The sequence below is a fragment of the Corvus hawaiiensis genome, chromosome 6 (genome assembly GCF_020740725.1).
Source record: "Corvus hawaiiensis isolate bCorHaw1 chromosome 6, bCorHaw1.pri.cur, whole genome shotgun sequence".
NCBI lineage: Eukaryota > Metazoa > Chordata > Aves > Passeriformes > Corvidae > Corvus > Corvus hawaiiensis.
Window position 1 is genome coordinate 44,920,578 of NC_063218.1, and position 26,483 is coordinate 44,947,060.

Consider the following 26,483-nt stretch of genomic DNA (forward strand, 5'->3'; position numbering starts at 1 on the left):
GCATTGAAAACTCAAAAGCCCTTCAGGACGAAAGGGAAACTTTCTTTGAGGTGGTCCAAGCCCCCTGTCAAACCCTCTGAAGATTTCTAGCAGCTTTGTCTCAGGCTGTTTTTGAGGCAGGAGCCAATGGCAGCACAAGGGCCTGTTTCTTGCTGTGGGAAGGAGCATTATCATTTTCACCACAGCAGATCCTGCTGTACTCGTTGAATCCTAATGTGGTTGCTGGGCACACTCATTAATCCTTGCCTTTTACAGAGGGAACTGAGCGAGCCACAGAAGAGGATGAAACACTTTTGAGGAACTCTTCTGAGCAGGTTTTCTGTTTCCTTGGGTCCTGCTTAATTAAGGGTAACTGAGGGTAAATGAACAAAGGGTATTTTATTTGAGCAACACTTTCTTAAGAAGAAAGAGGAGGAATTGACCTGCAGTCTTCATGTTTCCCCATAGACCAGATGCAGCAGGATTGATTTCCAGACACTATGATCAATGGGAACCACAGATGCTCGGTACTTCACCAAATCAGGTCACTGTCACCCTTTCTCCGTAGGGAAGGAAGGGCCCGGAGGCGAGTGTTAAAACCTGCTGTTTCAGTAGGAAACATTCATCCTGGGTTACTGGTTAAAAGCTATGGGTTTCTCTAGGGAAACAGATGGAAGCAGCAGTTCTGTTGGACTAAAGAGGTAAAAAGAAGTGAGAGAATTGCTGTGGAGGTCTTTTGGGTGATTTGACTTTTTACTTATCCTCATCTGTGGTGTGTAGGCTCTCCTGGTTAGGTGACGCTGTTAGACTGAATTGCAATTTTTGGCTTACGGATACAGCCTCACACTCCAGCAAAGCAACAGAAGGCTTACCAGGGGATGTAGCCATGTGCAAGAATCCACTCAGAAAGATGTAGTCAGGAAAGTAGAAACTGAGAAATTATCTCTGTCTGGTACATAGTGATTTAACTGTGCATTTTGCTAGGACTTGCATGTACAGATCACAGTAAGCTCTGCAAAAATCACTGAACAACTTTTCATCTTCCACAGAGGAAAATATCATTAGCCATATTTTATAGCTGGGAAAAAGGGAGAGGTTACCGAAGGTGAGAGAACTCTCTGGGCTAAAAATGTTCAGCATTCAAGATGAGGAATTAGGATAACTATCCCTGGACAGATGCCTAGGGACAGCTGCAGGATAGTCATGAAAAGATATTGCTTCCCCGGTGTGACCTTGTCTGCTGTTTGTTCAGCTCATTGTCCTCTGATGGTTTTCTTAGACTGGGCACAAATGACTGAAACACTTCATCTTATCCTGTTGGTGCTGGACACTGAAGTACATTCCATAGTATGGTGAAAAACTGAGAGCAGCACAGGCAGAGTGGAACAAGACTAGAGGAAGGATCAGAATGAACCTGAAAGAAGGGATAAGGGCTGTATATTCTGTGTGTGTCACACTGAGTCATCGGTGTCACAGTGATGACAGAGGAGCTGTGATGTTTATATATCTTCACTGGCATGGTGGCATTAATATGAAAGGATGATGTAGTGAATCCTGAGGACAAAGGTGTCTTCTGGGAATACATCAGCTCTTTTTCCTCCTAGAGTCTCCTTATGAAGGACTAGAAACCATGATGTTGGGTGCCACAGATTTTTCTCTCATTCTTTTGCTCACTTGAGCTAATTCAAGTGTTCATTTTAGTTTTGTCACTTTCTCACCAGCTTCCTCAGCTTCAGGGGTTGCAAATGTCAACATGGGCTCCATCAAAACTATTCTGAGCTAGAGCATCAGCCAGGTGAGTGGGTGGGCTAATTAACAGAGAGGCAAAAGCTGCAAGAAATGGTTTCATGGGGCTACATTGCAAACCAGGGAGAAGCAATCAACTACAGCTTTCCCAGGGGTACTCTCAGCATAGACAATACTTCAATATAGTCATAACTCTTTACAACTGTTGTGTGGCTATCCCAATATTTTATACACTGCCTTGTAAGAAGGAGTGTATCTTCCTAAGCCATCTTGTCTTCTCATTCAGGTGTTGTTTCTACATATATTTTCTTCAAATGTCTCTTGCAGGTCCTTCACACAATTTTTTTTTGGTTTTTTGCTCCCCAGGGTGCGGGCAGGTTCTTCGGGCTTCTAGAGGTCAGATTTTGCTGGAGGGTTACCCACTGAATGCACGATGTGAATGGACTATCCATGTTCAAGCTGGATTTAACATTGAATTAAGGTGGGTCCTACTGACTTTTAGCCAGCACTGACTTCAGGTGGACATTGGGGCATGTGGATAACCAAGAGTCAATGAGGGTCAGCAGCTGGGAGCCCTGGGGCAGTGAAGGTGTGACAACCACATTGCGTTTGACACCAAGCCTCTCTCCTATGGTCTGGCTTGCGATGGACAGGCACTGGACAAATCAGTGCTGTGCTTTCAATTCCCATTTAGGGCAGCTGGAAGCTAAGGAGAATTTCTAAGGCATTGGGTAAAATGTGTCTCTTTAGAGGTCTTTTCAAGACCTTGACAGCAAAGTACCAAATATTTTCTGAAGACTGTACCAGGATGAACTAGGAACATTTTAATATGATGTCCCATGCAAGGAGAGAGTTGCCCATGGGTCCTGCCTTGCATTTAGCCTACATTTTCCCTCTGTTATTTTTTTTTCACTCATTTCATCAGCCCTGTCTTCTATCAGCCTCAGTTATTCCTCTCACCATTCCTATGCCTGGAGGATGTGATTGGTTCTCCTGCAAGTCAGAATCACAGAATCATACCGTTAACTAGGTTGGAAAACACCTTTGAGAACATCAAGTCCAACCTATGACCTAACACCACCTTATCAACTCAACCATGGCACTCAGTGCCACATCCAGTCTTTTTTTAAACACCTCCAGAGACAGTGACTCCACCACCTCCCTGAGCAGCCCATTCCAATGCCCCATCACTCTTTCTGTGATTATTTTTTCCTAATATCTAGCCTAAACTTTCACTCACACAGCTTGTGTCCTATTGTCCTGTCATCGCTCTTCTGACCTGCGTATGCTTAAACCTGTTAACCCACTCCTAATGACTCAAACTCACAGTCACTGCCTAGTGCAGGAGAGCCTCTTGTTGGGGTAATTAATAATCTTTTCACATGTGTGCAGCAGGGTGCTCACACATGCAGCAGGAAGTATGGCAGGGGATCTATTTGAAACACTAGCTAATATAATAAAAAGGATAGCTAAACCCTTCACATCAATATTTCACTGACTTTGGAGCCCAGGCAGAAGAACTATGCTAGATACACAAACAGTTAAAATATGTTTAAACAGTATAAATATGTTCCTGTATGTTTGAAGACAAACTGAATGAGAGGAAGAACAACAAATCCATTGAATAGAAGAGCTTGGGGTTTTTCCACACTGATGCACTTTTTTCAGACCTGCAAATGCAAGCCTATTGTGTAGTTATGAGCAATTATTGCCTGGATAGCATTGTGTAGAAGGCACAGGAGCAATGCGGTGAGGAAGAGTTTTGTGTTCTTGTGACATAAGTTTGCATCAGTCTCAGCGCGCATGGGTTGTACCTGCCTTGTTTTTAAGAGATATTTTTGGTGAGGTGTGTGATTTGCACGGCACAAGCTTAGGGAGGTGATTTTTTTTTACATTTCCGAACAGGGCTTTGTCAATTGTGAGCCTTAAAAAGTGCTTCAGGAGCTACAGGTGTCACTCTCTGGCTTCACTGTTGTGGGAATGGGTGTGAAAGTGGAAATGGATCCTGTGCATGCACGTAACTGTTGAATGCACCCATCTCTAGGTAAAGTGTTAACAGCCAGATGGCATCAGACACAAGGTGCAAGAAAGGGACAAAATGTTGTTTTAAAACAGGACACTATATCAAAGGGCAGAACTTGCTGTAGCTGCATTAAAGAAACTCTAATCTGTTTTCAAAGCAGTAGAATGGGGAGTGCTGTAAAATTAACAGATGTACTAACTCTTTAGAGAAATCAAACTTCCATTCTAAACCCTGAGGGCCACCCACACGCAGCCTAGGAAGATGTAAGCGTCACATTAGCTCCGTACAGTTCACGGTCTGGTTCACAGTTCACTGTCCAACTTTGCTGTTGCAGAAGATGGAAAACTTTAACACAAGAGCGCCTTTCTCTTCCTCCCCATGTCCATCCTTCCTGCAATCAAATAAACGTAATACTAAGTATCAGCTTGATGTGACATAATGTTACATTCCAACTGTGAAATTTCCAGGAGGGAAGCCTGAACTACCAAACTTCTGTTGTTAGCATCTAATTTATCTGAGCTGGGTAACGTTGGAGAAGCCTAAAGCCCTTTGCCTAGCGTGATGATGAGCCTAATGTCTGAATGCCTAAAAATCTCAGTAGATGACATAGCACTCCTAGGAACTCTTCTGAATGTCCACAGTTAACCCTGCCACCCTGCAAGTCCTGCAGGAGGCATAGAGGAAACCTTCATGGCAAAGATGGAACAGGAGGTCCTCACAAGGTAGCCCTGTAGTGTGTTCTGAGTCAGCTGACATCTTCAAGGTGCACCACCTCAGAGCTGTCCATCGAGGTACTTCAGCAGTTAGATATTGTGGAAAACATGTACATTTAACCTGAAACTTCACCTTTTGTCGGCTCCTACAGAGAAGGGCAGGCTCAGCTAAGCTAACCACCAGAGCCTGCCTCCTGGGTCTGCCATCCTCATTTCCTTCACTGTATTTTCATACAAACGTGCTGATCCCCTCTGTGGGTGGTAACTGCTTAGAGCTGTAATGCACAGCCAACACTGTGCTGAATCAGCACAACTGCCAACAAAAGAACTCCTTTTTTCATTCTCTCTGTGCACAAATCCTGTTTGCTGCCACCCTGGCTTGCAAGGGCAGGGATGGGGACAACATAATACAGGCAGCCAACAAAGTGCTTGTCTTTGCTTACATAGGGCAGGAAGAGTAAAACTCCCGGGAGCACAGATAAATCTTCCCTTGCTTTAAGCTGTGCCATGCAGTCCTTTGGGGGTTGGCTTAGTAGAGCTGTTTTGATAAATAGTGTCCATGTTGTGGTGGTAGTTTGTTTTATCTGCTTTTTTTGCCAGCCTGGGGGGTTTTTTGGGTTGTGATGTATAGGCTCCCTCAGCCTGAGCCATGTCAGGGATGTCATATCGCAGTAGAAGTAGCTCACAATTTTCAATTCTATTCTTTAGTGTTTCAGCAGAGATGCAGTTTTAAATATGTGCTTTGGCTAGAAGCTTTCCTCAGAGGGGTTGGCCAGTGTATGCACACTGCAGACACTGATGAAATCAAGACAATACTTTGCATTCCACTTTGTGTCTGATGACCTGTAGCACAAAATTAGCATGCTTAGTTTTATAATATCCAAGAGAATTATGATATAGTTACACTTCCACTGGGGAGGAAACTGAGGTTCATTGCATTGTGTGTACCTGTGGCTTAAGCAGCAATAGACCTCACGGTCTGTAAAGGGTCCTGTCAGCTGGGCCGTAGCCAGGAGGTTTTTAAAAGCTTTGGCAAGTTTCCTGACCTGCCAATTCTGAGTCTTAATCACGGGATCCCATGTTGTCAGTACAGTGTATCTGCTTCTATGCCAAGTTAAATAAAATGCAAGTCAGAATGCCTATGCCTTTCACATTTTCCACTCTGTTTTCTTCATTTTTTAAAACAGAGAAAGCAATCAATTAAAACCAGTATTCTGTGTATGGTTCTTTCGTTCTCTGTGCATATGTCTTGATATTCTTTGTTCAGGGACACACATCAAGACACAGTTTACCTTTACATCTATAAATAATACTGTTCCCAGTACATGGTGGGCATTCCAGAAATTTTTCTTCTGTACTTGCACACATACTTAAGTTTAATCAGAAATGTACCAGTTCAGAAAATCCGAAAATATTTATAGGATTGGGTCAGGATAAACTATAGCCTGATTAATATGACAAAGATGAATGGGTTAATTTGTATTGCTCTGTAACTTCCATAAGGGTAGATCCCTGGGGTATGTTTCACCAGCGAAAGAATGTTTTGAAAATGTAGTGTATAACCTGTGAGGACATCTCTGACAAACCTGACAGAACTAGAATTCAACTCATGCATTTTATGCAAAGCTAAGTTGAATTATCTCTCTCTAATTCATATTTAAAGCAGATGTCATTTTTTTTTATTCTACATTCCGTCAGATGATTTAAAAAAATGAAGGGCTCTGCTCCATTGGTGTAGCTTCCTACAACTGCTCAGTCGTTTCTCTGTAGGCAGCGTAGTCCTGATGCTCAAAAACCAACCATGTGACCAGAACAAAGGTGGCTGAGTGAAGAGGCTTCTTAAGTCAGCTTATGAGTTGTCAAAGAAAGGTAATTTCACATAACGTGGGGGCCTCCTTAATATGGGGGCCTGAGTCTCGAGATGAGAAGAGTAGGAAATAGATTCCAGAACTCTCTTCCCTTCAGACTGTGAGGTCCAGGAGCAGATCCAAAATTTTTCTCACCTCTTTGGTGTGAAAATGCAGTCTTTGCAAACCACTAGGCCCACACTGGAATAGGCAATGTGGGAGATACAGCCTAATCCTAGATACACATCTTCAGTGTTAGGAGTCCTCAGGAGGATCAAGTACATAACGAGTTTCATTTATAAAATATCCTGCTGAACAATTAGCAGCATGGCCTCTCCCAGGCCCATTTCTTCTCCTTTTCCTGCTGTAGCAGGGCTGAGCCCAGCCCCCTGACCATTGCACATTCTCCAGAAGCACTTGGTGTTGTTCGCTCTGTTTCTCATTCATATTCTGGTGGGGTGCTTTGGCTCTGTGCCCACCTGAATTCCAATAGCAGCATATAGCATGGCTCTTAATGAACAAAAGCCTTGCACAGTGGCTGGATCGAAGCTAGGAAAGGACAGACATTGTGGGAAAAGGCTTTAAGTATTTCCCTTCTGCACTAATTCCTGTGCCTTATTTCTGCTCTCAAAAGACAGGCAAGTGCCACACATTGGGGATTTACTACCATTTTGCTTTCTAATGCAAAACGTGCTGTAGTATTTTGATTCCGTTTCCCTGGCTGTTTCTGCTTCTGTTACATCCCCAGGCTTTCCTTGTATCCCTAATTGCCGACTTCTGAACATCACAATGTAAATAGCTTTTGAACCTTGTTATTTGATACCATAACTTTCAGTACTTAGAACTTTATTTAGGGCAAACAGAACAATCTTTAGCAAACAGCCACAATAGAAATATGCCCCCTGCAGTGCCTGGCCCTGGATGAAAGTTCTGACATTGTATTATGGTTAGGGACCTGATGCATTTGGACTGACTGTATGACTTCAATTTAGACTTCACCCTTCTGACACTTGAATGGTCTCATGGAGCAACTGTATAGAGTGGAGCCAGATTCCAGGGATCATGATGCAAAAATTGAGATGAGTAAGGGGTCTTCATGTGGTTAGGGACTTGTTGATTCACTGAGGGGGTAGGCCCTAAATACCTAAATATCCAAAAAAGTAGTATTCAGGGTGCACAGGTAAGCAGTCTGACTGTTTGTCCTTGTTCCCCAAGATTTTCCATGCTGAGCCTGGAGTTTGACTATATGTGCCAGTATGACTATGTGGAGATCCGTGATGGGGACAATTTGGACAGTCGAATAATAAAGAAATTCTGTGGAAATGAGAGGCCACCTCCTATCCGAAGCACTGGGTCTTCACTCCATGTCCTCTTCCAGTCTGATGGGTCCAAGAACTTTGATGGATTTCTTGCTGTCTTTGAAGAAATTACAGGTAAAATAATCTAAAAGTGGAACATGCCACTCATTCTCATTAATTCAATTTCACTAATCTCTTTCCCTGTTTTGCTTCATTAAAAACTTTCATGCTGTGTTGCCAGCAGCAACTTACATAAAGTCAGTGTGGGGAAGATTCAAAAGCTGTCAGATGGCATGTGAATGTGAGGCTCTTCTAAAGAAGACTAAATTCCTTCTACTTGTGTGAAGAACAAGCACATCAGCCAGCAGAGAAAAGCTGCTGTTTTGTGTGACTTTCCTGTTTGAATCAAAGAATTAAGAGCACAGAAGGAAGTAGAGGAAGGAGCATGTGTATCTGCAATGGCAGAATTGCTCAATGCTGTATGCAGGAGCACAGCCACTGTCTCAAGTAGCAAAAGCCTTATGCAAAGTCTCATAGATAGCTCAGTGAAAATGCCCTCACAGAACTCTTGTGTTGGCTCATGTACCATTAGGAATTAAAAAAACTACCCAACAACCAAGAACAAAACAAACAAAAAAACCCCAAGTGTGTACGAAGAACGGATTATTTTCTTAAAGAAAAAAAAAATAAAAAATGAAGAGGCGTTTCCTGTTCTGTGATGATCTCAGTGTTATGAATGACAGAAGGAGGGCTCCAGAATTACTGGTTTTGTTACTACTCAGTGCTTGAGTCCCCTACATTGCTTTCCATAGTCTCTTTCTGGCTACAAAATAGTACTGAGAGTGCAGCTGGCTCCTCATTTTGCCATCGTATTTGCAGCAGCCTCTGCGCTCTTCCTGGATCTTCCTTGTTTAGCTATGTAAGGAATTGTGGTCAAATCTATCTACAGTACTCCTGGCACAGAAGGTTAATCAGACTGTGCTGCTTTGCCACAGCTAAACCCCGCAGGATCTATGACTCACCATAACTTGCCTTTTGTACACCCTGGTGACCCACATTTCATGAGGTCATCCAGGGTATATCTGGCTCAGGAAATTTAGATAGTTTATATAACCCTTATATAAATATACAAACCTGGAGTGCATCAGCTCTTAACAGTGATCTGAGGTGCAACTAGCAATCTGAAATGTTCATACTTCTGGATGCAGCACCTATGCCATTTCTCAGCCTGCCTTGTTCTTCAAATGCCACCTTTAGTATCTGTTGGCAGGAGCAGTTAGCTATTGATAGTTTGCCTGGGCTTACAGCAGGAGAGGTGATATAGAACAAATGAGTGTGGCGTGGGCTATGTTGCATAAGGGCTGCCTACACTCAGGGAACTAACATTTTCCATATGGTGCAAGCTGAATTGGTTCTGTTTTCTCTGCCCAGCAGGGAACACTCGGTATTCGAATATTGTTGAGTACTTTATTTCCGTCCCATTTTGAATGGTAATTATTCTGAGGCTGTGAGGCTGCAAGTGTGGTAATCCACACAGAGCACATTGTAAAGGGCTTCTCAGAGTTTGTGAGGAGCTCTATTTGTGCACTTTATTAAGAGGCTGTTCTGGTCTAATGTGTAATGCAGTGAAAGGCTTTTCAAACACTCCCAGTGTCTTTTTATGTGGAGCACTAACCTGGCCAGCAGGACCATTTAAGGGAAGAATACAGTGTGCATCGGGCAGCATAGAATTGAAAGCGGGGGCAGCACAGGATCGAAAGCTCTGGCAGCACATTGAAAACTGAAGCATTTGCCCTGAAATTTCGCTTTGTGCACAGCACTGTGGAAGAGCCAAGGTCCCCAGAACAGATTTCACAGGGCTTATTAAATCAATTCCCTATGCTGCAGGTGAGAGCAGCAGCACCAGAGGTGCTTACAGGATGTGAACTAGGACATGAAGGTGATCTGGTGTCCCCAGCAGCTTCGTGGTATAGTGGAAAGGACTGAAGAAGCATGTCAAAAGTGAATTCCTTCCTTTTCTGCCTCCTCTTCCTATGAGCTCTGTACTTGCTTAGAAGTCATAGTTTGCTGAAGCAGGGGCACTGACTGGACAGAGATCACTGGTTCAAATGCCAGAAAGGTCTTGATTGATACAAAATAAGCTGCAAAGCCTATATCTCCTTTAGGAAAGGTCACTGTGTGTGTAGTTATTAAAGGATGAAACCACACAACCTGCTGTGCTGCCTAGTCTGGCGGCAGGTGCTAGGTCCCATCCCATGCCAAGTGTGAAATGGGAACCAGTAATTGGCATGAGTGACTAGAAGTCACTCAACAGAATTCAGATGAGAAGCATGGGAGGCCAGATGGGGAGCTATCAGAGCCTCTTAAGGATTAGACATATGCTGGATCCAGTTAGATGGAAGCCTGTTACTCACTTTCAATAACGCCTTCCTTTCTGTACCCCCAAGCTAGTGATAAAACATAGTGGCTTTAAACTTTTGTAGTATTGTCCCTTGTTGTTTGACTTAAGCCAGGAAATCAAGACTCCTTAAAACAGAAAAAATATTTAGTGGTTTTTACTATCAGACATTTTCAAGGAGTATCTGACATTTACCCTTCTTCACTTGACATGCTTACTTTTCCAGAATCATGAGACAAAACTGGGAAAAAGACAAAGTTTCACTAGCTTCAACCAGTGACTACAAAATGTCAGTCTGTAAGGAATCTTTTGCTTCTCCTTCCCTTTCTCAGTGATATTTTACATTAGTATAATTGCCATATATATATTTTATTTTAACGAATGAATTACTGTATTTAGTCAGGCCTTAATCTTTAATGAGACATGGAAGATATTCATTGCCTGGCCATGTATAAATTGCTCTTACATCACCACATGAAACCTCCAGAGAAATCCATGTGGCATCTATATATTTCTTACCTCATGCCATCTGGATATAAGAAACTTCTCTGAGAGAAGCTGCTCTGAGGTTGGTCCATATGGTGGCAGTGACAGATCCTGGCACATGGGGGCTTTTCCTGAGGTGGGAGACACCCAAGCAGCTTGTGGGAGGTGCTGAGGAGATCTGCACATTGCCAGAAGAAGCACCCCTCTGTACGCCCATGCCTTTCAGTGCAGCCCCCGGAGCAGCCAGGGGTGCGCGGCAGTTCACGGCACCTTGGGAGGGCAAGGCAGGGAGGGCAAGGTCCTGCTGCAGCTGCAGAGCTGAGCCCAGGCAAAGCTCAGCACCCCCTGGGAGGGAGCGCAGCCTCAGTGTCCCCTCGGCAGGAGCTGTGTCCTCTGCATGCGCCAGGAAGGAAGTGGCCACCCAGGCAAGGCTCCCACATAAACATGGAGCCATCCAGGTCTGGCTGCTGGGAGGGCCAGAGCCTTTCTCTTTTGACACAGTCATCGCTGGCAACCTCTCTTCCCACACTTCTCAAGCAGATGGACTGCAAGGCAAGGACTGGGGCAGCAAAGTCCTTCCCACCGTAAGAGAAAATCAGTGTTGTGACCTCCTGAGGAACCTGAACATCCATAAGTCTATGGGACCTGATGACATGCATCCCAGAGTCCTGAGGGAATTTGCTGATGTAGTTTCCAAGTCACTTTTCATGATATTTGAAAAGTCATGGCAGTTAGGTGAAGTTCCTGGTGACTGGAAAAGAGATAAAAATGCACCCATTTTTAGAAAGGGATAGAAAGAAGGACCTCAGAAACTACTGACCTGTCGGCCTCACCTCTATGCCTGGGAAGTTCATGGAATCTCCTAAAAGCTGTGATAAGGCACGTAGAGGACAGGGAGGTGACTTGGAACAGCCAGAACAGCTTCACCAAGGGCAAGTCCTGCCTGACCAATTTAGTGGCTTTCTACAGTGGAGGGACTAAATCAGTGCACAAGGGAAGGGCTACAGATGCCATCTCTGTGGACTTTCGTAAGGCCTTTAGGCATGGCCACAACATCCTTCTGGCTAAACTGGAGAGAGATGGATTTGATGGGTGAACTGTTCAGTGGATGAGCAATTGTTTGGATGGTTAGATCTAGAGGGTAGTGGTCAACAGCTCAATGCCCCAGTGGACATCAGTGACAAGTGGTGTCCCTCGGGAGGCCATATTGTGGTTTGGATTTTGTATGATAACACACTAGTATTTTAGTGATTGTTAAGTAGTGCTTACTCTAAATCAAGGACTTGCCAGTTTCCCTTGCTTTGCTGGTGAGGAGTTGCACAAGAAGCTGGGAGGGAGCATGGCCAGGACAGCTGACCCAAACTGGCCAAAGGGATATTCCATACCACAGAATATCATGCTCAGCATAAAAACCGGGGGGATTTGTTTGGGAGCATGGTTTGCTGCCTGGGGAGGGGCTGGGCTTCAGTCAGTGGTGGGGTGAACAACTGTGTTCTGGATAGATAGTTTTTTTCTTTCCAGTGTTATTTCTCTCTCTCTCTCTCTACCTCTTTCAATGTAATTATTATTCCTATTATTATTATCATCATCATATTTTATTTCAATTATTAAACTATTAATATCTCAACTGATGAGGTTTATTTTTTCTTTCTCAATTCTCCTCCCCACCAGAGGTGGTGGGGTGGGTGTGTACTTATGGTACATGGGCATGGTACTTATCTGCCAGCTGGGGTTAAACCACAACAGTCCTATTCGCTCATCTCCCCTTAGAACAGGCACCAAAGAACATGTGTTATTGCACAATGGAATTTGCTGATATTTAATGCACAGTTACACATTCTGATGTTGTTATGCTAGTGTGTACAGTTTGATGTGTATCACTGTTAGATTATTGTATGCAAGAGTTTCCCAGGGAAAAAACAACTCCCAAAATCTAAAACAACAAGATCCGAGACACAAAAAAACCCTCAAAACCCATGGATCCCAGAATTTATCCCTAAACTCTGGGTTGAATGGCAGGAAAACTGTAGGTTGCTATTAAAATTCTTTAATTTAGGCTAAGCTTTAAACATTAATTGAACTTGATGTAAATTATTTTCCTTCCATAAATCTTTCTCACCACTTGACTGCAGTTAAAGGGAAATGGTAAAAGTAATGTATGCTGGGAAAATAATTGCTTATCCCTACTAGATCTCTTCTCTAGTTAAGTAAGAGAAGAAGACTTTTTGACATGCATCAGGCCCTTTACTGTGTCTTCCTAACTTCTAACCAAAACAGGTAATTTACCCCAAGACACAACCACCATGAGGAAAAACAGATAGGTTCCCCATCCCACGAGAGAACATGAACATTCTTGATTTTCTTTTACAGCTTGTTCTTCATCTCCATGTCTTCATGATGGGACGTGCATTCTAGACAAAAGCAGTACCTACAAGTGTGCCTGTCTGGCTGGCTATACAGGGCATCGCTGTGAAAACTGTGAGTACAGGCTCTGTGTGCATGACCAGCCTCCAGGGTTGTCACTAATGTATTAATTGTTAGGAGTGCCATTGGTGTGTAGGTTTGGTCAGTCATAGAGCCAGAGAAGGCGCTGAGCTTCTTGTGGCATTTTTAAAGACATGTTTCTTGCAGTTCATGAAGATTTCCACTGAATCATTCTGGAGCTTTATGTCAATGTGTAAAAAGGTAAAACACACTTGGAGCTGGGAAGCTGCACACAAGAAATCTTTGTAATGGATTGGCATTATCAGACAGAGGTATCCCTGCCTGCTGCTTTCCACTATGTGGATCAGCTGTTCTCTACTGAAAACACATACCCCAGCTGAGCCCTGTGCTTAATGCTCTAGACTGAGTCAGACATAGGAAATTCATCTTCCCTCATAACCATCTGAAAAGTAGAATTTTGGCACCATGAATGAGAGAGACTTGGGATCAAAACAAATGAAAAAGGGTAGATTCTGTCCATATCTGTATTGGTAGTCCTCACTGTACCTATAGTCATATACCTGGTTTTGTCTGACGAGTGATTTGTAAAATAACTGGATTCAAATCAATTGTCTGTTCCAGTGATTTACTTCTTCATGCATGAAAAAATCTTCACCTAACAGGGCTCAAAAGAGCACGAGGGAGTAAGAATTTTGTAATCTATGTCATTATAAAGGCTACACCATCTATACTAGTTGAAAGGAGCCTTCTGCAATATTTAAAGTCACTGAGCTAGAGCTGACCATGGAGGATTTCAGTGGTAGTGGTGAAATCCACTTGGGATCATATTTGGCCCAAGACAGAAAGCATGGCTTACTGTATCCTGCTGTGCCATTCCTCTGCCCATAAAACACACAATGCCTTGCCTACTAGCAGAATTTTCAGTTCTGCGTCAGAGGAACCAATATACACCAAACCTCACTTCAAAATCTTTCCCCCACATATTCCAGTGATAGGAGTAGATTTATCTCCTGGAATTTCTTTTATTTCATCAGGGGAGTTAAATCATAGTGGCGTAATACCTCCTTTGATGAATCATTTTGAGGTAAAAGACCTTTCCGTTTCCAGAAGTAGCTCAGAAATGAGGAGAAATCATTTCGTATTTTCTGTAAATCTGAAAAAATTTTGTTTCTGAACAGCATGCCACCTTCTGCCAGTCCGCACAGATTCCTGGTATATTTTCTGTAGGGAAGAGGTTGCTAAAAATTGAAGGTTCCTAACCTCAGGACTAAGAGTGTCTGTCTCTTCTGCTGACAGCCTCTTTCCTGGGAGTAGTCATTTAGCAGGTCATTTAGGGACTGGAACCTCCTGAGCTCTTTGCAACTGCTCAGCAAGATTAGTTCTGCTACTTTAGAACAGCGTTTAAAAAAAAGGAAAGATTCCTGTCTGATTCAGAACCAACTGAAATTTCAAGTAATTACATTTCCAGCAAACCTCAGCCCTAGTTTTGGCAGGCTCTACAGTACCGGCATGGCAAGGAATGAAGCTCATATTCTTTTACTGACTTTCTTTTGTAATTCCAGTGTAGAAACTTCACACAGCAAACAACAGGGGAGGTGGTTGAAAAACAATAGGATGAGACTTCTGACATTGTAAGCAATGAAAGGTACAGGTAGTAACAGGATGAAATAGAGGAGACACTTAAACATATATACAGTAAGAGTTTTAAGTTCATGGGAATACTGTAGTTTGATTTGTGAAAGAACAATTTCAGTAGATAAAATTCTGTTACTTTATGATGTTTGTGGCTGTATGTTTGCCTTTTGCTTATGCTAGGCATAATATTGTTTTCCAGCACCTATATTGCTGTCTTCTATGTGAATAGCAAACCTCACAGTTGGAAAACATCATGGCAAATCTTTTTTCTCTCTGGCTTCAAGTAATTTTTTTTCTTAAGATATTTCCTTCAGTTTTGCCAAAATGCATCCTAAGTATTTTCCAATGTATGGGGAGAAAAGTCAGAAAATTAAAGTTTGGTTTGTTTTTTTAAGAGGAAAAGGAAGAACTGGGAAAAATATCTACGGCTATAATTCTTTAAAAACTAGTTGTAGTTTCCTGACCAGCCTTTTAGTTTAAATGTTAGAGAGATTGTGTCTTCCTCAGAATCTTTCTTTCTGTTAGGCCTTTCAGCAAAAGTGCTGTCTTGTGAGGTGGAGCCCAGGGAAATAAATTTATTTCTGCAGAAAACTGTCATAAAATAATCACTTTTGGAATACGGAATATTACTTTGGACACTATAAGACTGACTTTTTTTCAGTCTGGTTTTTTTTGAGTAAGTCATGTGCAATCCCATTAAAGTTAATGGATGAAAAATAGGTATAAGAGAGAAGAAAATTGGAGCCCCTTAATGTTAAGTGCATGTAGAAGCTCTGAGGTGGTACAACAGAAGGTACCCAGAGAGATATGAGGGTTTTAAAGAAATCCAAGGGACATAGTTCAGATGAAGGGAGACTGTGAGATTATCTCATTGAGGAATAAGTTAAGGCCAAATTAAATAAATTTAGCAATGGGTATTTCATGATAGAATCAGACATTTTTTAAGTCCCTTACTAGCCCAATGCAGCTCTGTCTTTTTGTCTGTTACCAAGTTTAATTTTGAAGATGTGGGAATCACTATTGGAATTATGGAAATCACTTTAATGAGATAAACCACAGGGAACCTATTGTTTCCTCCATTAAATTAAATTCCATCTATTTAGCAGGATGATCAACATTGGTCAAGCTGCTTTCCTGGGGTCATATTTAACCCTAATTGCTCTGTCACTTACAATTTGCAGTATTAATAAAATAATTCAAGGTACAGGTTACTTACAACAAGCAGTCTCTTTTTATCTTCTACTATAGCAGCCAGGAAATTAACATTTTGTTTACAATTTGAAGGGCTAATATAGTGATTTAAAGGCTTCAACAGCATGGAGTGAAATGTAGACATGTATCTTTCTGACAGCTGCTAATATATTTCAGTGCGTCCTGTTTCAGAGCAAGAAATATTTTATATAAATATGTCTGATTTCACTTCAGAGACTGTTAAAAAAAATTTATGAAATTGTAAAACAAATGCTAACCTTCTATCTTCTGACCCCAAACACAATAAACACAAATCCTAAGCATAGCAAAAAATACCTTCTTACAGATCAGCATGCTTTGTTATCATGATACAGCAGGTAGAGAAAATGAATTCCTGTTTTAAATACTTGGGCTTCTTTCTGATCTTAAAGTGAATTTGCAGTGTGCCTACATAGCCCTCCCAGTGACCCTTAACCATGCTGACATGATTGAGATCCAACTCAGGCTTTTCTCTTTGACCTTTGTGGATTTTAATGCTGTCAGAGGCATTAGGAACCCACAGAATCAGATAATCTTGTTCTCCTAGCCTGCAAGTACACTGAGACAGACCAGCAACTTCATCAAAAGATGCAGGGCAATAGTAGCAAGCTGACTAGTGCACAGCCTGGATGCTGAAAACCATCCACTCCATTGTCAGACTGTCCATGACTCTGTACAGCATGACAACTACTTGTTCAACTCAAACTAAGAGAAGTCTTTTCCAAAGTCACCCTGTTGAGTTTGCCTGCTGAGGATGCAGCTGTAGAGATGGTATTACTGGTACCCCATGGCAAATGCTCTTGCCCTCTGCTTGTCCTCCTCCTAGGACGGGCTGTTCTGACTCAAGAGTCCTCCCAGGGCTTGCTGGCCCCAAAGCAAGAGACCTTGACCTCATCCTGCCCAGAAATTTCCTGTTACCTTTATTTCAAACAAAGCCAGGCAAACTGGAGCTCCTACGCAAATAAGAAGAGCGTCGCTGAATGGGGAATTCAGGGCTGAGATCTGATTTCCATTTTTATTCTGTTTCTCGCTCCTGTCTGCCAAGTAGAAGAGGTTTGTTCTGCATCCTAATGAAGAGTCTAATCCAACTGACAAAACTATATAAACTAACTCCTTGCTGTAGCCTTTGATGTTGCTAGAGCTGGCCTTACTGTGTGCCAACAGGCCACTGAATATAGCTTTCAGGCCTTTCCCCACTGCTGACAAAATCCACTTCCATCTTTTTTGGCCCCATGCATCTGTTACTTGGGCTGGTTCTTAGGGAAGCGCTCATCCAATCAGAGTGACTGATATCTAAGATAGGGAGGAAGCATTAACATCCCACCAACCACACCCCACCCCCTGTTCCGCTGTGGGAGAAAGGAGCCCAGCTGTCAGTGCTTGGCATAAGCTAGACAGAGTTTGAAAACCAGCAGAGCTTAGGATGAGACACTGGGGGAAGGTTCTGGGTATTAAACCTAGTTTTCTTACCTAACCATGGACATGTAATACAAAGTCTTTTAATAGAACACTTGGGGTTTTTTTAAAATTTTGTCAGAAAGATTCTCAGTAATAGATTTCAAGGAGTGCCATAATCACTGCATAAGTGTTTAATTATCAGTTAAATATCAGTGTATAATCACTGGTATGTACTGAGCCACCATTTGCAGCTCACATGTTACCCTACACTGCATGATTACAATGGAGAACTTCAGGTATTACAAAATAAATGCCCCTGACTCCTTTCTTGACACGTTGTCCTGGAAATCAGTCCTGTTCCAGTTAGGGAAAGTGTTCCAAATAGAAATATGACTCTTAATTTGCCTGCTTCTGAGGCTGCCATTGGGAAGGTTTGGGGTTTTTTTTTTATTGTTTGTTGGGCTTTGCCTGGCTTTTCCAGTGGAAAAACATTTGTAACAGCTTTTTTTAAACAGACAGAGTCCTTCCTCACTTGTGTCAAGGTCATTTTTTTTTGGTGGCTATGTCAGAGAGATGAAATTAATGCCACTCCTTCTTCACCTCATTTCCACTGTCCTCCCTATAGGCATATGTGTATGGGATGGGAAATAAAAACCCTGCTCCTGCTGTTGAAGGACATATATACCTGGAGCTGCTAAGGAGTAAAGGCTAGTGGCCTTTGTCACTGTTACAATCCAAGGGTTCACCTGCCTTGAGACCCACACAAAAACCTTTCACTTAATGTGGCAGTTCTCGAGTTTTGAAGATCCATGGGGGCTACAAGCTTAACACAGCACCAGCCTTTAGCTTGTCATGCAGCAGCTCTGGAGTGTGCCCACATGACAATCTCAGAGGTGGCTGTTCTCTAGAACCTTCCTGGAACTGCCTCTGAGAGACAACATAATATGGAGAGTTTTTTAATAAGTCACTTCAGAGTTCAGTTCTGGTGGCATAATGCCCTCCTTTGTTTTACTGAGCTGATCAGAAGAACATTTTATGCTGCCTAGATGTTTGCTAGGATGTTATCCTTGCTTCCCCATCCTGCCTCACAGCATACTCACTGCCCCACAGCGTACTCCTTTCCAGGAGAATCATGTGTTTACAAGGCAATCTGTGCTGGTTAGTGCCTAGTGCAGGAATTTGAAGGGCTTGGGTTGAGATGGAGGTAGAGATTTCTGCTCCCAGTTTGCAGTTCAGTATATATCCTGGAGATTTCTCCCTTGGTTAGAAGGATGTTGGAACTGTTCACACAGAAACTGCCAAACCACCAAACATTATGTCTGGTGCTTTAAGATAACCTAACATCAATTTTGGGTTGTCTTAATTCACTGAGCAATAAACTAAAGCTGTGCAGCCCCTGTTACACAAACAACCAAGACACCTCATAGGAGGACAGAAACGCCTAAGAGAAAAATTATGTTGATGCCTGAGGATGGATATTGCCACAAACATCTGAAGCAGCCACTAAACTACAGCTGCCTGTAAATCAACTTGCAGAAAACTGGTCCCTAGGACTGGTCTTTCCCTCGGTTCCATCAGTAAGACTGTTGGATTGGGTAAGTCATGCACTCTGGGAGGAAGGTGCTCATACCATTTAACAGTGTGTGATCTCATAGTAATTGTTTAGTGCTTTGAAACTCCAGTGCATAAGCGCCACTGACAGCAAGGCTGAAAGAGACAGAACATCTGCTTTACTGTCAGCTCCTCTTGTCCCTCTGTTATTTCCTCAGTGTCAATTAACCAGACAATTTTTTTAGTTTTTCAGAAAGTATAACATATCTGGTAAAACCCCATGGTATTCTGCCCAGAGCATAGCTCCAGGCATTGCTATCATCTAAATAAACCAGAAATTGTCTCTTTGTTAATGCAATCCATCCAAGGATAGGCCTGCCGTGGGAAAAAAAGTGTATTTCTTAACTCCATTAAGTATATTCATAGGGAGTCTCTACTTGCCCACCCCAAAACAATATTGAACTTTTTCCTCAGTCTGCTAAGACATCTTAGAGATAAAACCCTCCATAGGATTCTCCCTGGTATGACTTGCCATGTGGAAAGATGAATCAGTATCAGGAGGACAGGCTGGACCAAGCTACATCCCAGGTATTTTTGCCACACTGGATGGAACAAAGATACTTTTTCCTGTCATTTCACCACTGCATCACTTAGGAGGCTGAGTGTCTCTGACAAGCCTCCTCTAAAGCATGGTATAAACCAGCTTTTCAGCACAGAATAACTGCAAACTGGCCAAAAACCAGTCTGCATCACTGGCACACTTCAAGCTCAGCCCCACCTTTTGCAAAGGTCACAGAGTATGGGGGGCTGGCATACAGTTGTTAAGTTGCTGATGGAGATGCTTTCTGCCTCCAAGCTGAGCATGAGGAGATGTAGCTTTTGGGTTTTTTGGAGCTAGAAGAACTGAGAGAAGGGCCCAGAGTAGATTTTAGATTTAGGATCTCTGTCTGTATCAACCATTCATCATTGCTGGCCAGCTAGCCTCCCTCACCTGCTTCACCACCCTCCTAATCCTCTTCTCCATTACTGGAGCCCTAGAAAAACATAATAGTCAATTTCTAAAAATACTCCAATAGTTTAGAAAAAAACGTTGGTCTTCTGAACCAGTGAGTGAAGACTACACCTCTTCTTAGAATTCCACAAATCACCTCAGGAAAAAAGGACGTAAACCTCTATCTCTGAATCCCAAAGGTGGTATTTTACATTAAACTGTTCTCTGATTTCTAGCCTTAAACTGCCTGAATGACCATGTCAGATAACCTCAAGTTCCAAAACAACAAATCAAGTTAGTAACAGACCCCACCAAAACCATCCCTACCCTTACACCACTGAAATCTGATTGAACAGAAGACATCCCGCTATCAACAGCAGCCACCCCAAACTTTCAGCATTCAGTAAACTCCCCCAATAACTACCTCCAAGAACTAAAACAAGACCCATACCATAACAACCAATCCCCCCAGGTCTCTGGAAAAGGATCTGCCACTAAAGACAAAGAATAAACATAATCCACTTACATTCCACCCAAACAAACCATAAATAGCACCAATGACACAAAGGAGACCCCCAAACTCAGCAACCACCCACACCCTGCGATAGATGCCAACACCAAACCTACCTCTCCATAATACAGTGATGGGTTAGATGCAACTGCTAACCCTCCCAAAACAAAGCACAACCCAAAGAAAAGTACAAAATAGGTCAGAATTGTTCCTGCTTGGCCTCTCTCCAGTGTCTATGGCCTGAAAACATGTTGTCGTAAGCTTCAGTTGCAGGAACCTTCCCAAAATACAGCTTTTTTTTCTTCCCCCTCCTACCCCTCTGTTCAGTCCTCTCTGAAGACTGCTGATACACTGCTTGTACTTCTGGGGTGCAAGCATACAGACTGCAGCTCTTGCAGTGCTTTGGGGTAACCTTAAAATTGCTTTGAAAGTTTGCTAAAATAATCAGCATTCTTCAGCGCTGACTGTTTTGTTCTTTCCCTTCCTCCTTCCCCCAAGTTCATGAAAAAGCTTTGTTCCTCCTTGAGGATTTTACACTCACACATCTCTGAGGCAGCTACTTTACACACTTCCCTTCATGGGAATCATTTCATTGTCTTCCATGCTGTTTGCTGGTGATGCAAAACACTGCCAAGGCAGAATGGCCCCAGGAGGCAGGAATGATGACAAAATTGACCAGGCAGAATCCCACTTGTTCTTTCTTATGACTCCCACTCTCCATTTTGGTTTCTTCAAGAGCTCAGAAACTCCATTTCACAGCCAATCAAATTGTCCTGCTACTTTCTTTGTACTCTTCTGCTTTTAAGTTCCCATCATTTTCTTTTCCCTATACTCTCATCTCAACACTTGGTAATTTCCATCTCTTTTTCTAAAATGGGCAATGCCAGATCTTCCTTCCCATATGAAATTCAGCTCAGACCCCTGCAAAAGGCTGAATGAAGTATTCTGTCAGCTATGCTAGGGTGATCTATATCATTAAATATTGTTCTCTTGTTTCAGTTAATGCACATTCAGAAACATTTTTTCACAGCAATATGCATTTGTTTAGAGTGCCTTTTTTATCCAGTATTGCCTGGGCTTGTCCTGTTTATCTGGAAAGATGACATCTCCACAATGAAACACCTCAGGATTATTTACTCTCTCATTTGTAATTTGATGTAATAATGAGCATATCCACTTCTTTCTTGCCCTACAATCTTCCCCCTGAGCAGACAGTCCTCTCCCCTCAAGCGTGATACTGTGATGTTTTCCAAGGGACATGTTAGGGAACTTATGATAAATATTAGTTCTTGCTACTGATAGAGAAAATGAATGTTGAGGACTGTTAGGATTTCATTCACTCCAGTATCCCATGCACAAACAGGTTCAGTTGTATAATTAAATAGGCCATCCAAGTACCGGAAAGGTTGTATCCAGAGACACAGCTTTCTAAGGGCTAGGAACAATGCTGATAAAGATCAAGTGGCTAATTGTAAGCAACAGCCTCCAAATTGCCTCCGGATGAATAAATCACAGTGAGTGATCCAAGCATATTTTCTCATGGATACGGTCTCATTCACAGAGGCAGGGAGCTAGAAAACATCAGGGGTGACTTCCAATTGGCTGGAAGGGAATGAAAAGATTTGGTTTTCAGTAGGGGTTACGTCATAATTTTGTGTAATTATTCCTAGCTGGTGGAACTACTGCAAAAGCAAAGAGGCCCAGAGAGCAGGACTGGAAACCTACTCTCTGGTTCTTGGAGCTTGTTGATCAGCTGCTCTTGTTATGATTTCCTTTGACATTTCCAGGATTAATGTGAGGACTGACAAAATGCAATGAGAGGAGATTTGAACTTCCAGGACTTTCATGGGGGACAGATTAAGGCCAAAGACCTTTGTAATGAATAGTCTGCCCCAGCACTTCTGCATGAGCTGTGGCTGAAGCTGGGCAGGGAGCTGGGAGGATGTGTCCTGGGATACCACAAGAGGCATGAAGGAGGGTAGAGTGTTTCCTCTCTTTTGGAACACAAGCGACAGAGGGCAGAGATAGTTTATCAAAAATCCTCCCTTGCCAACAACCTAAATGGAAGCTCCTGCAATGCATGGGCACACTTTCAGGGAAAAATTGTTACTCCTTCAGGACTTTTATTTGATACTGAAGGCCAAGTTCCTGAGGGACATTTGCTCTTTTAGCTATTGCAATCACCATGACATGAGCACTTTTGTGGAGCTTAGCCTTGGCTAAGTGCCTGTGATAACACAGAGGTTTGAGGTACCTCTGAGGCCCCTGCCTAGAGCCTCACCCACTCATTGCTGAGTGTGTGGTGACAGGCATGACCAAGTAGAGCAGAGCTCCTTTGATATGTGCCTGTAGCTGTTCAGAAAACACTGCCCTCACTGTGAACACCTTTTTTATCACAGTAGTTTCCATGCCCTTTCCTGTACAGGATCTACTGTAGTGTTTCCAAGCATTTATTCTCTGCTATGAGAGTCTTGCTTTAAAAATAATTAATTTTCAATCCAAACCTGAGCACTCTAGGCTTTCCTCATTCACCCTCTTCTAATTTCTTGTTCTAAAATTTGCAGTCACATTCTTTTTTCACCTAAAGTGCAGAGCCTGTCAGGTCCAAAAAGTAAAAGTTCTGAGAGGAATCAAAGAAGACAAGCGAGCATTCTAGTCATCACCAGCCCCCTCAGACACAGCCCGTGTAAACACACACCACCCCCACAAAGCATTTTCTTCAGAGTCCTGACCAAGACCACCTGTCTTCCAAAGCTGTTCAGCTCCCAGCAGTCTGTTCCTGCTGTGGGGAAGAATGAAGATCACATTGCAAAGCTAATGCCATCGAGCCTCTCTGGCTCCCATTCACATGCAGCTCTTGCCAGAATCTGGAGCAGAACAGCTGGGCTCCTCAGTGTGGCTTCTTAGTCATCAGTGCTCTCCAGTGTAGGAGAGGTGGGATGTTCAGAGAGGTGGTGGAAGAATGTTAGTTTCCTTATGCTGGATCCTGCAGTGTTTGCTCCATTTATTCAGGAGATGTTGAGCTGAGAGTTATTCTTGAGAATAGCATCAGAAGACGCCAGGCTCTTTCCTGAGTGTAAGCACCACCACTGTGAGTTGAGCTCCTTGTAGGAACAAAGCCTTTGCTGAAAGAATTGTAGACTCAGGGAGAGTGCCAGCAGTGTCACAGAGAGGAGATTCCCATCACAGTTTACACAGCTTGCTCTACGAGGCACTACAGGGCCTCACAAATCCAATGTTGCTATCAGCAGACTTCTGATGTGCCCATGATCCCAGTGTGTAGAGAACCTTGAAGGCAGAAAAGAGTCAGACAAGAACACTGGGACTCCTAAAGAATCATTCCAGAGTCAGGGTTCCTGCCTCATAGTGCGTGTGACCTAATACATGAAGGTCTCTCAGGCCTGAGCAGAGAAGAGTGCAGAGGCACGCTGCCTCAGGATGGCAGGAGGGCCTGACACCTCCCAGTGCAGACTATTTTATCAAATCCATTGCCAAACTCATATGCTAGTTTGAAAGCCCTGTACACTGCTTATGGGAAGCAATAGAAAAGCAGGTTTGAGCACTCTGAACCACGGCCTCTAGGAATCCCTCACCTCATTCTCTTAGAGGATACAGCCATTCTAAAAATATTTTTACAGCCAATATCGTTATGCTTTTGGCTAAAGTTAGTCTCTGTGGGCTTATGTGATAGGCATTAACCATCTCTGGCTGCTATGCCAAACTGCAAAAGGAGGATGTCTCAGGAGAACCATCTGAGCCCTCCCCCATGGCAGTTCTCCTCTGCCAGCAAACCCTCTGAGAACCTGGGGCGTCCTCACCTTGTGGATGCATGCTGGGCAGAGAAGGGATAAGCATAGGAATAAATAGTATCAGAGATTTACATGGACCAACAGAGCTCATGGGCCAAGATTAGGAAATAAACTGAGTGAAGACTCCAGATTCTGTAAGTCTGAATTCAGAAGAGCTCTTTACACATGGGGCTTTGCAAAGGGAATCACAATACCCAGCAGTAGCTGCTTAATGGCTTGTGGCTGGGTCCCTCCTTAACTCATGTGCTTCGTGTTCAGACACACTGAACTATCTGCTCCCATATGGCTCCATTGCCTTTGGACAAAACCCTGCTGCTGAGAATAATATGTAGATTACAAAATGGTATAATTATTTACTGCTGATTTCTGCACAAAGTCAGGTCAGTTTAAATGTAAATGTAGTAAGAATATCAGGAGATGACAGGACTGTTCCTAGCTCTGCCAGTCACTCACTGTTTGCCCTCAGGTTAATGACCTGGTAACTCCCTGCTCTAGCATCCCCAGCAGTAAAATGCAGATATTCTAATGTTATAAAAAATTTTGGAAAAACAGAGATAACTGTTATGTAATGATACTCAGATAATCAGGCTTGCCTTCTAAACAAAACTTAAACCAAGGAAAAGAATTTGATCAAATCAGACTTACAGTCAAAACGTCAACCATGATGGGATTTATCACTATTGACTTCAGCAGGCTAGGCTGTAGGCAGCCTTTGCAAATATCAGTGAGCTGTATGAAGTTCATGTATGTGGAGCTGGCTGGGAGTTTTCTGTTAGAATGGTTTCATAGCAGTAAATTTCAAAGAAATTTGTATTTTCTGCTGGATTTTTCCATTAATTTTTGTTTCCTTAATCATAGCGAGGAAAAGAAAGTCACTTTCATATACTCTGTATGTTGTGCTCCCTCCAGCAACAGGATCTTGGGGCCATGTTTCTCAGGCTTCTAGGCTCTCTGGCTCCAGAGCACTTGTTGGCCACTGCGGTGAAACCATGAAACCCCAAAGCTCTGATCCAAAATCCTGCTGCTCAGAATCCCTGCGCAGGCGTTTTTCTGGCTCACGGGTTGCTGTGGCTTTTAGCAGCATGCAGAGTAATGACAGCGTTCACTGGGGAAGAGAATGTAATTTAGGCTTCCTCCAGACAAAATGTCCTCTTTTTGAGGATAGTTATTTAAATTTCTTCAGTTTCAGTCTATCAGGCTTTCTCTGACAGTCATTAGACTGGTTTAGGTAGCATGGTGGCCCCAGGGGTTCCAATGTAAGTCCATAATTCTCTCTTTTTCTGCAGCAAGATGCTAGGATTCATAACAGCAGAAGCTGCTCTATTCCCCAGCTGGTTACCCAGTGCGGTTTCTGTGACCATTTTCAGTGTTTGGCCTCCACTGAGCACACCAGCACACCTTATGCAAAAGCAACATTACAAGCACTTAGAAAAGCTCTGTGGCCTCTAACACAAGAGTGATGTGGACCTCTTGGAACAAGTCCAGAGGAGGGCCAGGAAGATGATCAGAGGGCTGGAGCATCTCTCCTATGAGAACAGGCTGAGACAGCTGGGGTTGTTCAGCCTGGAGAAGAGAAGGCTCTGGGAAGATCTTAGAGCAGCTTTCCATTACCTGAAGGAGGCTACAAGAGATCTAGAGAGAGACTTTTCACAGGGGCAGATAGTGATAGGACAAGGGAGAATGGCTTTAAGCAGAATGAAGGTAGATTTAGGTTAGATATCAAGAAGGAATTCTTTACTGTGAGGGTGATGAGGCACTGGAACAGATTGACCAGAGAAGCTGTGGATGCCCCATCCTTGGAAGTCTTCAAGGCCAGACTGGATGTGGTTCCGAGCAGCCTGGCCTATTGGAAGGTTCCCTGCCCATGCCAGGGAGGTTGGAACTAGGTGATCTTTAAGATCCTTTTCAACCCAAACCACACTGTGATTCTATAAAAAAATGTCCAGAGCTATACTACATAGGCAAAATGAGCTATATACAGTAGCATGGGTCAGCCTGAAAGCCAAACTCTGATTTGGGAATATGCAACAAGATAAATTTCTTTAGCAGTAGCAATATTAAAAAATGTTGTAAGTAAATTAAGAGCAAAATTCCATGCAAGCTCTTGCACCTAATTTCAGGCAGGGACAAAAAGGGAAATACAATCCCCTTATTGGTACCAGCAGTGAGAAATGAGGTTTATTTCAGGCATGCAATATATTATTGAAAGGTTGTGCAGAATTTAGACATAATAAATTATATGTAGGAGGGGTATATATTATTTAACAAAGTGGGTGAGAGGAAAGCAGCAGAAAAAAAATAGTGTTCATTTAGTGAACAGACTCTGGGACAAAAGCAAATGATAATTCCATCAGGCAAGATTTGAAGGATACTGGAGAGAGAAAAGTGTAGCTCAGGAGATCATCTAATTTATCTCACTGGTG

At 42.9% G+C, this 26,483-nt stretch overlaps 1 protein-coding gene across 3 annotated transcripts in view; it reads left to right on the forward strand.

The window, feature by feature from the left end:
- Positions 1 to 26,483, forward strand: part of PAMR1 (peptidase domain containing associated with muscle regeneration 1) — a 56,000-nt gene that overhangs the window by 13,541 nt on the left and 15,976 nt on the right. For all 3 annotated transcript variants that reach the window (XM_048308273.1, XM_048308274.1, XM_048308275.1), the window contains exons 4-6: positions 2,092 to 2,206; positions 7,524 to 7,741; positions 12,861 to 12,968. In XM_048308273.1, the coding sequence (XP_048164230.1) occupies positions 2,092 to 2,206; positions 7,524 to 7,741; positions 12,861 to 12,968 (441 nt within the window). The remainder of the gene's footprint in view (positions 1 to 2,091; positions 2,207 to 7,523; positions 7,742 to 12,860; positions 12,969 to 26,483) is intronic.